Source organism: Rhinichthys klamathensis, unplaced genomic scaffold (genome assembly GCF_029890125.1).
Source record: "Rhinichthys klamathensis goyatoka isolate OS25496 unplaced genomic scaffold, OSU_Roscu_1.1 h1tg000261l_1, whole genome shotgun sequence".
Lineage (NCBI taxonomy): Eukaryota > Metazoa > Chordata > Actinopteri > Cypriniformes > Leuciscidae > Rhinichthys > Rhinichthys klamathensis.
Genome location: NW_026606782.1, coordinates 473,919 through 485,769, shown reverse-complemented (window position 1 = coordinate 485,769; position 11,851 = coordinate 473,919). Strand labels below are relative to the sequence as shown.

Here is an 11,851-nt window from a genome sequence, read left to right as displayed (position 1 = left end):
GGGGGGGGGGGGTGAGTGAGTTAGTACTCATTTCCATGAAAAGCTCATTGATGTTGAAGACCACTTTGGTTGGTTTAGTATTGACTTGAAGCTCAGAACTGCCCAAACATAATCAATGATGTCGATAATACAAAATGTGTGACATTGTATGCATGTGTGCATTCTTGTGTTCTCTACAGGAATGTGAGCTCAGCCGGAGAAGAAGCCCGCCGCAGGATGAGAGAGTGTGAGGGTCTGACTGATGCGCTGCTTTATGTCATCCAGACAGCCCTGGGCACCAGTGAGATCGACAGCAAGGTTTGACCTTTCCCTCCCCTGCCTTTCTACCAAAGTTGTATGCATTCAACGGAGCACCACAGAGAGTTCTAGCAGGTTTAGTTGAGTGTTTTTCGCTCCCCAACCATTTTCAACACAGCACTAGAGTACTTCTTCACTGTTAAATGTTAGATGAGATTGAAAACACAGTGCAGAATATGCAAAAACTCCTCAGTGAAAAAAGCCAGTTCTGCTGTAAAAAGGCCCGTCTAGACCAGCTTAGTCTCAGACGGCACACCCACGGACCACCCACAGTCCGTTCACTCACCATCTGATGAATTTTGCTCACAAAACTGGAAATCACTTTCCCTAATCTGGGATGCATTTCCAAAAAGCCAATTATGGTTGCAAGTGACCAACATAGTTCAGCGATTATGTGTTTCCCAAGACCATAGTTCCATCAAACATTCAGCATTGCAAGTTGTGTGGTTGGATCTACAGCTCTCAACCTGTGGTTCGAAGCATAGTTTCTTGTTAGTCAAGTCAAGTCTTTAATTATACAGTGCTTTTTACAATACATATTGTTTCAAAGAAGCTTTACAGTGATAACAGGAAAATAAGGCAACAAAGTTTGTCTTGGCTGTACAGCAGATCTAGAAGAAAATAGTGTCATAGTCCAGCTGAAGTAAGTTCAGTGATGGTTCATTTCTGTTGTAAAAAAAAAAGTTATTAATTTAGTTCATTTATCTATACAGCCGTTCTGGAGACAACAGTGATGCCATCGTCCAGCTCAGTTCAGTTCTCATACAATGGTGTCAATGCAGGCAGATCAGTAATATTGTTGAATATTAAGAGTTCCCAGCTAAGCAAGCCAAAAGCCAAAGGCAACCGTGTCAAGGAACCAAAACTCAATCAGGTGACAGAATGGAGAATAAAACCCAGGCTCAGTCGGGGCTCGGGGGGCCAGTTCTCCTCTGGCCAACGAACAAACAGTATATGATTATGATTCAGGCAGCATTACAGGTCAGAAGTCAGATTGAATAGGTAATCAGAAATGTTAGTATGACACATTTCTGATTAGCTGACTTTCCGCAGCTTTTAGAAGTGAGTGCACATAGGGGTTTTTTTATCAGTCTGCCTGGAAATACAGATTAACAAGGCACCGGAGTAAAACAATGATCACTTTTGAGTATGAAATAATTGGATTTTCCAAAGTTTTACAAGTTAATGGCATTGAATCTTTGAACAATATTCAGTTAAGCCATTAATTCAGTTTTGAGTTTTGTTTAAGGCTCTTAATAAGTTAACTCGTCCTCTAGTTAACTGAGCAGAACTTTATATTACAGTTTATGTCTGTGATAAAGGCTGATTTTTTTCCTTTTGGATGGGCAGGAATTCTGATCACAAAGTATATATAATTTTTTCTGACGTTTTCTAAACAGCCGTTCATCGAGACTACAGGACGCAGATTTAAATAAGTTGTTTACATGCTGTTTAATATTTATTGTGGTATAATATTTCAGATAAACCCATCCTTAAATCTTCCATGATGATGTAGCTACATCACTACACTGGTCAAGCAGGTTTGCCTGCAGAAATATCTGTTTTAACCAGCTTGTGCAGTTTACAGTCTAGCATAGCCCACCTAAATCTAATTAAAAACCATTTTGGATGCTTTTAAACAGGTCCAACCCAGTAGTTTTTTATTTATTTTTCCAGCAGGGGCAATATACATTGTATCAGACAGACAGTTTAGCTTTAGTTTCAGCTCCTTTAATTGCTTTTACCACCAACAATGTTGTACAAAACAAGCTGCAGTTGCTATTAAGAGAGGTTTATGGTAATTATACAGATAAAGTAATGCAGCGACACACCCCTCTATTTTGAGTCCATGTTTTGTTTGATTTTCAAGGGGTCTCTTTTACTAGCATAATACTTTGTGAGAACAAGTTTGAATGAGGAAAAAAAGAGTGTCACTTTAATCCCTCTGAAAGCATTTACAAGATCAAAGTCGTCCTCTTTGTTTTTCCTGCCTCACTGCTCATCACAATAGGATTAGTTCCCCAGTTCTCCACTGGAGTCTGTCCAAAAGACTAATCTAACAAGAGACTATTAAGAGTTCAGGGCACAATAATGCACAGCCTTCACAAAGAAGACAGATTGTCTTGCAAATAGAAAAAGACATTTCGATATTTACTGTGTCAAGTAAAGTCAAACTTCTGGAGGTGTGTTAATCTGTAAACGTTCTTTTTTCCCACACTCTTTGCGCGTCAAACGTGCCCCCTTCTAGACCATCGAGAACTGCGTGTGCATCCTGCGGAACCTGTCGTACAGGTTGGCCGCAGAGACGTCTCAGGGGCAGCAGATGGGATCGGAGGAACTGGACGGGGTTCTGTGCACCGATGCCAGCGGGAAGGATGCGGAGAGCTCCGGCTGCTGGGGCAAGAAGAAGAAGAAAAAGAAGAGCCACGATCAGGTGGGCTGGGGTTTTTTATCCCTGCAGCTGCTGGCAATTAGCATCACTTAGCAGCATTCGCGTACGGGTCGCCTGCGTCGACACTCGTCCTACTCCAGTGGATAATTACGTATTTTCCAGGCTGATTTCATTTAGTTTCTGAAAACAGATGAAGATAGGGGCATCGGGAGTGTTTGTTCAGCATTTGCATGGGATGAATAGCGAGGTAAAAGGTGGCATTACTTTGCATTGTGGCTTTTAAATAACTTAATTGTCTGTGAGTCATCTGTTCCTTTAACAACGATGCAAATGCACATCTGGCTGTGTGACAGTTTGCCCTGTCTATTCAATTGCTCTGTATCCTAAACAACTAGTGAGCGTTATCTTTAAAAATGTCACTAGTACACAACAAAAGTACAGTGTTATTTCCCTTTGCCGTGGCCACTTTAATTATCTTGGAGTGCCTTGTAAATACTATAGTATATGTATAATCATTCCGTACAGTGATCTCATGATCATGACAGTGATGATCATCTAATCTCGTCACGTCACATTGAGCTGTTGTGCTAAAGCATGCAATATACAGTACATTAAGTTTGAGTCTGACACATAACATTACCCAGTCCTGTTTCCCCCTCTTCTCCCCATCATTTCCTGATGCCTGATGTCTTTATAAATAAAAGTGGACAAAAATAAAATCGCATCTGGCACTTTCCATGAATAGGGTACAATTTGGGGTCCTATTACACTTTGGCACAAATCCCATGCGTTTTGTTGTGAAACACTCTCTATCCTATTTAAATTATGATTTTTGTCCTGTCCCATCTGCACTGTATCTAGCAATTAAAATCATACAACAGTGTCATATTTTTTGCTGAACTGATATCCAGTTTTTAATTGTTGTAAAAATATACACTAATCTTTAAAAGCTTGGGGTCAGTACGATATCTTTAAAGTAATGAATACTTTTATTCAGCAAGAATAAAATTGTTTTTTTTTAAATGAATTTTATTCATTAAATTGATCAAAAGTGACAGAAATCTTTTGTAATGTCTTTACTATTTCAAATAAATGCCATTATTTTGGACTTTCTATTCATCACAGAATTCAGAAAAAATAATAATCACAGTTTCTACAAAAATGTTAAGCAGCACACATTGATAATAATAAGAAATGTTTCATGAGCAACAAATTGGCATATTAGAATGATTTCTGAAGATTCATGACACTAAAGACTGAAATAAAATCATCAAAGACATTTAAAAAATATACTGAAATAGAAGACAGTTATTTTAAATTATGATAAAAATTGTCAACTTGTTTAAAGGTGCAGTGTTTGACTTTTAGCGACATCTAGCGGTTCGGTTGCGAGTTTACACTAAGGGCTCAGCCCACCGCTTTCCCCTCCCTTTCGAAGAAGCTACGGTGGCTAAAACGGGACAAATATCGTCGTCTGAGACAGCAGAGAATAGCCAGCATAAACCAAGTTTCTGTACCACAGTCCATTATAAACCACATCATGGATAAAGTTTCAGGTGAGGATCAAGGGTCTTAATACATAATATAGCCTCACGAACATAACCAGCACATTCTCCCCACATAGCAAACCCATAATACAGCGAGGGAGAAGAACCACATGAAACTATGCAACTATATATCTTTTCTAACAGGGTAGTAAAAGTTTAGCTGGCTAATATGAGCTGTTACTGTGGCTGAGCTGGTTAAAGCGTTAAGCCTTGTTTAAACTCGACGCGTCCGCATGAGCCCAAAGGTGCGTGCGGCAAAAATGACGTGATTGTGTGAATGACGTGAAAATGACAGCGCGCGCGCCTCCGCATCCCCTAGACACTACTTACTACACACAATAGGCTTTTTTTCTCTGATTTTGGAAACTCGATCGACTTAAAATGCTTCCAAGATCGACGGGTTGGTGATTCCTGTAACTGTTTTACGGTCAATGACAAGAGTAGCCTACTAATCAGCTGTCTCACGAACTTAAACAGCACATTTATCCCCACATAGCAAAGCCATAACACAGCGAGGGAGAAGAATTAAGTTACATGAAACAATCCAACTACATATTTACACCACTGACAAGGGAAAAGTCACTACTCACGGTGTTTATGACTAGCTTCTAGCTTCCTGCGGCTTCTCTTTCAAGGTAGTGACGAAACGCGCTCTGTAACGCTGTTTGTTCGCTGTCAACTACGTAGAAACATGACGTCACAATATGGCGACCTTCATAGAAGGGGATTCCCGCGCCTATGTAGATATAAATGCCTCATTCTAAGGTAATAAAAACATTACGGTTTATTAAGTAAGTTCTTTATACACCACTGAACACATAGTTATGGATGTCATATTGCATTTCTGTTAATAGATACTTAAAAAATGTTACACATTGCACCTTTAATAAGCATAATTTGTTTTAATTACAAAAAAAATCATTTTTAAGCTTTGTCCCACTGTTTGTGCTCAACTCTTTTACCATGTTTTTTGAGAAATACTACCCTTGTCAGTAATTACTACCCAACCTATGGTCCCAAACTTGTGTGTCCCTGCCATGTGACATTAGTAAAATTAAAAACCCTGTTACCCTTTCTGGTATAAAGTTTTATTTTTATTTTTATTTACTTTTTTTTAATTCAATTTATTGCTTATTTAATATTTATTGCTATAAAATAAAATCACAAAAATCTGATTTAAAAACTTCATTCAGACATGTCAAATATTGCTAACAGAGTTGCAAAACCGCATAGAAAATAAAACAACTAAATCACAGTTGATGATCAATATTTTTGATATATATTTTGGTTGAGCACCTTCGTTCTTTGACCATTCTTTTTTGGTTCAAGCTCTATTTTGTACCTTATTTGTGGAAGGTTTCTGTACATGATGTCTTTCTCAGTAGTACCACTTACAGATATTTTGTCTCGTGTAATGACACTTGTGTCTTTGCTTTCAGTGGGATGGTGTTGGGCCTTTCCCAGACTCCAGTGACCCTCCAAAGGGACTACAGATGCTGTGGCACCCGTCCATAGTAAAACCATACCTCACTCTGCTGTCTGAGTGCTCAAACCCGGACACACTGGAGGGAGCGGCTGGGGCTCTACAGAACCTGGCAGCGGGTAGCTGGAAGGTAGGCCCCACCTTAAAACCTGTGAGTAACCCTGCACCTGAAGAGCCACGAACCAACCAGACTGTCTCTGGCACACACACCACCATTATGACTGACACAAATACACATTCATACCTCAAGGTCATGGAGTTAGAGAACATGGTGAACTTTATCAAGAACAAAGTCTCTTTTGAGAGTACATAAACAGTGTAAGATATCTTCAAATGGATACAACGTAAGAAAAGAGCTGAATTCTCTCTAAGTCTTGAAAGTTTAGACAGTGACTCAAATATTCTGTCGAATTCTGCACTTTAAATCTTCTGTTGTCCTCATTTTCTGCTCATTTGTTACAGAAAAGGGAAAACAAACAGTGGTGTGACATTATGCAAAGTTGACACGAATCTCATTTGAACGCATTTGTTCAGTTGATGTATTGATAATCATTTTGCGGCACTTTTTTGTCCGTTTTCTGTGCCTGTAGTGGTCGGTGTACATCCGTGCTGCTGTTCGGAAAGAGAAAGGGCTGCCCATTCTGGTGGAGTTGCTGAGAATAGACAATGACCGGGTGGTGTGTGCTGTGGCCACAGCTCTCCGAAACATGGCCCTTGATGTCAGGAACAAGGAGCTCATAGGTAGGTTCGGGACATGGAAGTGTATTTGCCTCAAGCTAACATTTTCTCTTTGACTTCAGCAGAGCCGAATGCAGCAGAGGTACGTGTACCCCTAAATTACTTTTAAGGCAGAGGCCTTTCAAGATCTATTTCTTTTTGTGTGTAAGTGTGTGTATTTGTTATGTGTGTATCAGTGTAGCATTTCTAGTCAGGTATTGCAGTGAGACGAGGTGGCATTGTTTGAAAGGCTGCTCACGACACTAACAGACTATTGATCTTTTTAATAGTTTGTGTATTCTGATGGGCCCCCGTGTCTCCATGGCAACCGCCTGGCTCATTCAGTCTGGTCTCGGCCCTGCGTGAGTTCGAAGGCGTGTGCATCTCTTTTGGAATATAGGGCAAGAGGAACGGCGTAAAATGTACAAATGTCGAGACGCCGGCACCCTCAGAATACTGCGGGTTCTTTGCGGATAGAGCTGTTCAAATGTCCTCCATTATTTAAGGAGATCAGTAATGAAGCGGGCAAAGCTGCAAGTGCACATGGAAACCTTTCTTTCATGTAACTTCAATGCATACCAGTTGAAAGCAGTTTTGTAGCGCAGGTTGTTGCAGAGAGAATTAGCTTCCCAGTGGGAATGGGTATTTCGCGGTCACATTAAGTGTAAGCGAGCTGCTGGGTATATCGGACGCTTTGGCATTTCCAATGCTGCAGTAGTTACAGCCTTGAGGTTCAGCACATTTAAAAAGAGCTTTGCATGCCCACGGTAGAATCTGAATCCAAAATCTGCATCTCTGAAAAGGCCTCTGGTTGTCACACCTCCTCTCTGACTTTTCTTTTCTGTTCATCTCATCCACGCAACCCAAGGCAAGTATGCCATGAGGGATCTGGTCCATCGGCTACCGGGCGGCAACAATAACAACAGCACCGGCACCGGCTCCAGCAAGAGCATGTCTGATGACACCATTACGGCGATCTGCTGCGCTCTGCATGAAGTCATCACGAAGAACATGGAGAACACCAAGGCCCTTCGTGACGCCGGCGGCATTGAGAAACTCATCGGCATTGCCCGCAGCAAAGGAGACAAGTTAGTATCTTGGTGCTCTGTAAAATTATCATGATCAATAGACAAAATCAGATTTTACCCTATTATATCCTACAGAATTAGGCATATTTAAATGGACAGAAAATTTGTTGATAAAGGAAGAGGACATGCTGGACTGGATTGTTTATTATGAAAAATGAAAACTTGTGACAGTGTGAAAAACAGCACTTGCCTTGAAGGAAGCCAAGCCTCCTCTCAGGAGATATTAGTATAGATGGAAGTCCAGTAACTCTATTGGGTTTTGTGAGCTATTGTACTGGATCAGTTTACTCTGAAAGTGCATTACAAGATAATGTTTCCTTTTAGTTCTTATAGTTAACATTCAATGCCGTTCAAAAGATTTTTTTTTTAAATAAATGAATACTTTTATTCAGAAAGGATGTTTTAAAGTGATCAAAAGTGACAGTTAATACATTTCTAATGTTACAAAAAGATTTCCATTTCAAATAAACAAGAATTCTTTTGAACAAGAATTCTGAAAGAATGTAACATGGTTTTCACGTACATATTAAGTAGCACAGCTGTTTTCAACATTACTAATAATAAGACATTTTTTGAGCACCAAATCAGCATATTAGAATGATTTCTGAAGGATTGTGTGACACTGAAGACTGAAAATTCAGCTTTGTCATCACAAGACTATTTAAAAATATATTAAAATAGAAAACAGTTTTGAAAAACTTCTTTCAAAAACATAAAGAGACTTCTTTCAAAAGTCTTACAGACCCAAAAGTGTTTGGTTACAATAATGTAATTTAAATGAATCTCCTTAGCATTTACTTTAGATGTTATTGTGTTTATCATTCTCATTTTTGAGAGAGTTTTTGTGCCTTTGAAGTAGCTACACTGCTCAGTAGAGAAATCTTTGCACAAATTGATCTGAACTAAAACATATTTTCACTGAGATATTTATAACCTATGTCTAGCCAGCAGATGAATACACTGTTTGTTTATATTGCTGAGAATGTACTTTTTTTTATAACTATTGCAGATAAGGCTATGTATTGTATCCATTTTCTCTTCTGTTTCCCTGCAGACACACACCGAAGGTGGTGAAAGCAGCTTCTCAAGTCCTCAACAGCATGTGGCAGTACAGAGATTTGCGAAGCCTCTATAAGAAGGTAATGAATTCTGAAGACCTCACTGTTCTCACATCTATTACATTTGCACCTAGGGTTAGGGTTAGAGTTAGGGTTACTTTTGAATTGGCATCAGAGGAGAGAGAGGCTTTTTGCTGCCGAATGGTGTAGCTATAGCATCTACCAGCAGGCGCCAACTGGCACATTCTGACCACTTGGTTTATCTAAATTATTTTAAAGGAATTAAATTTTGCATGAAAATATGCATGACAAATGGATGAAAATCTGTTTTATTTTTTTGTTTTCCATCTGTGTCTGTCATATACTTGAAACCAGGAGGTTTTGATGAGTGTTGCTTCAGGATGAATCAATGATCATGTTCTTCTTATTTTTATGACAGGATGGCTATTCTCAGTATCACTTCATTGGCTCTTCATCTACAATTGAGAGAGACAGACAACGACCCTATTCCTCCTCTCGCACCCCATCTATCTCTCCTGTGCGGACTTCACCCAATAATCGATCAGGTGAGAGACGCTCCACTTTTCTCCATTTTGACAACAAGTGATATCATTGATTTATCAAGGAGACTTTATCTCCTTGTCGGGAGTAGATTAGAGGAATAAAAAAAGTACTTGAGATGATCAAAACTACTTATTTTCAAAATCAGTTGGTTGCATAGCCAGGGTGTTGCATGAACACCTAGTCAACTCATCAGTTTGTATAATAGAATGGTGTCAGGTGGACAGTGTGCATCAGGATGGAACAATCGAGATACACGGAACTATTAACTAACCACAATGCTCAAGGTGCTCAAAAATGGCACGAAATTTGTCAGAGAGCACACTAAGTAAAGCATCTAAAACAAGTTGACCTCACTAATCAACTAGTCATTTGTTGGAGAATTAGGCTAAGCTACATTAATCCGGATACATTTGAAAACGCCATTTTCGTTTTAAAACGCTCTCCGTTCACACTAGCGTTTCAAAACTTGGGAAACATTTTCAAAAAGCACCGCAGGACAAAAACAAAATGCAGAGAAAAAGACGCGCTTTCAAGCGAAAACATATTAGTGTGGACAAGGCCTTAGTCAACTAGTCAATCATAATGACTAATCCCAAAGTAGTACATTAACAGGACAATAAAAAATGTGGCCATGCCGTTATGTGATCATAGAGGGAACAGATCTGTCATAATCAGGGTACATCCTGATATTCTTCTATTTCCAACTGATGGCAGGAAGGAGAATGCAGTACTGTCTGTCAGGGCGCCATGTGTATCCTAATTACACAGTGCTACAGAAGAGTCTGTTCTGCTAAATTAACATGCTTTGTTTAGCAGGCACTGTCTGTTCTCTAGTTGTTTCAGATATCAAAGATTATTTAGTAGATTCTTCATTTGCACTAATTTTTAGTTTAATAGTGCTATGTCATCTCCAGTCTGTGAGAAACCTTTATTTATGATGTTCATTATGTTTATTCAGGGCAACCTGAATATTAAGTGCTTATAATGTCCTCACATATCATGGGAAAAACAAAGAGGGGGCATATTTATTCTCCCAATGCTGGGGAGGGTGTGGTGGGGAACTATCCCAAATGAGAATCTCACACCTTTTAAATTGTGCAAGTTGTAATTGTCAGGGAACTGAAAATCAGTACATTTGCAAGTAAGATGGCCATCCAGAGGAGTAGACTGTGTCCCGACTGACAAATCATGCTGAAAAGAGCAAGAGCACAGAATCTGTCCTCGAGGGGCCGATTCATTAACATCCAAATAATTAAATAGATAATGGCACATAAGTAACTTTTTTTCTGAAATAATGAAATACTTTTGTTGTAAAAGAATCTTTTCTTTTAATAGCTGAGGACATTATTGGGTGGTTTCTTCATCTGTGAGCAATTGTATATTCCAAGGGTTTTATTAAGACTTAACAGATTTCATTTGACTTTTTGTTATTCTTTATGAAAGTCACATTAAAACTCTAGAAACTTTTTATTATTATTCATTTTTGATTATTTTCAAAAGCCTTTTATGTATAAACGTTATTGTTTTACCCTTGCCCGACTTCAAAACTAAATGAAAAAACCATCACAAAAATACTAATTGTTACAATTAAAAAAAGAAAATAATAAATAGTGAAAAACGAATCGGTTACCTAACGTAACCTCGGTTCTCTCTAGAAGAGGGAACGAGTATTGCGTAAGCTAGCTTACGCTGCGGGAAAGATTCATCTTTGCTGAGATATTGAAGCCAAAAAATTATTTCATAATTTGTATCCATACACAACGCAGTTCCTCTGCGGCAGACCTAGAGCAGGCTAGCTAGCAGCTCATTGGTTCGCTCAGAGAGAACTGCTTAAGCCTATGGGAGAGCGGGGCTGAACCCGCTTCCAATGAGAGGCGCCCGCGCGCTCATTGCGTCATAGCCCGCCAGAATGGGCGTGGCTATGGTGTATATAACAGTCTCTCCCAGGCTTATATGTTGATTTATTTCAGCGTGAAGCGAAACGCTAGTAGCGCAAGCACGGCCGGGAACGCAATACTCGTTCCCTCTTCTAGAGAGAACCGAGGTTACGTTAGGTAACCGATTCGTTCTCTTACGAGAGGTTCTCTCGTATTGCGTAAGCTAGCTTACGCTGCGGGAACACCTGGTCAACGCCGTGCGCGCTATGAATCCACTCATGAATCCCAGGGTGATACCGGGGGATTTTTAACGTGGAGTGAATGTAATATGAGGCCGGCAGAGCGGGCACATGAAGTGTATAAGCATTTAAGGAGAGCACAAGGGGCGAACCGGTTGTGTGAGGGACTCCCAGTAATGCAGCTTCTTAGGGAGCTGGTCGTTAGACAGCTAGTAATTTTGCCTGCAAGGCGGGAACTTCCAAGTTGTAAAATCTGACAAAAGTGGACGGGGAGGCCCATCCCGCGGCCACACAAATGTCATGAATGGAAATTCCACAGGACCATGCCCACGATGAGGCCATGCCTCTAGTGGAGTGCGCCCTGATGCCCAGAGGGCAGGGCAGGCATTTAGATGCGTAAGCAGAGGCGATAGCGTCTACTATCCATCTAGACAGTGTCTGTTTAGAGGCGGCCAGACCTTTGGTGCGCCCCCCAAACGACACGAAAAGCTGCTCAGCGCGTCTGAACGCGGCAGCGCGCGTAGTGTACAATCTCAGAGCCCGCACCGGGCAGAGGAGATTGGCGTCGCGCTCACTATCGGATGAAGGC

The 11,851-nt window shown here is 40.2% G+C and overlaps 1 protein-coding gene across 9 annotated transcripts in view; it reads left to right on the top strand.

Moving 5' to 3' along the window:
• ctnnd2b (catenin (cadherin-associated protein), delta 2b) overlaps nt 1-11,851 on the top strand; it is a 106,416-nt gene that overhangs the window by 85,638 nt on the left and 8,927 nt on the right. For 6 of the 9 annotated variants that reach the window (XM_056267542.1, XM_056267540.1, XM_056267548.1 and 3 more), the window contains 7 exons: nt 180-297; nt 2,546-2,731; nt 5,676-5,870; nt 6,310-6,460; nt 7,305-7,524; nt 8,579-8,663; nt 9,022-9,148. In XM_056267542.1, the coding sequence (XP_056123517.1) occupies nt 180-297; nt 2,546-2,731; nt 5,676-5,870; nt 6,310-6,460; nt 7,305-7,524; nt 8,579-8,663; nt 9,022-9,148 (1,082 nt within the window). The remainder of the gene's footprint in view (nt 1-179; nt 298-2,545; nt 2,732-5,675; nt 5,871-6,309; nt 6,461-7,304; nt 7,525-8,578; nt 8,664-9,021; nt 9,149-11,851) is intronic. The other 3 variants (XM_056267545.1, XM_056267544.1, XM_056267541.1) reach the window with 1 other exon arrangement.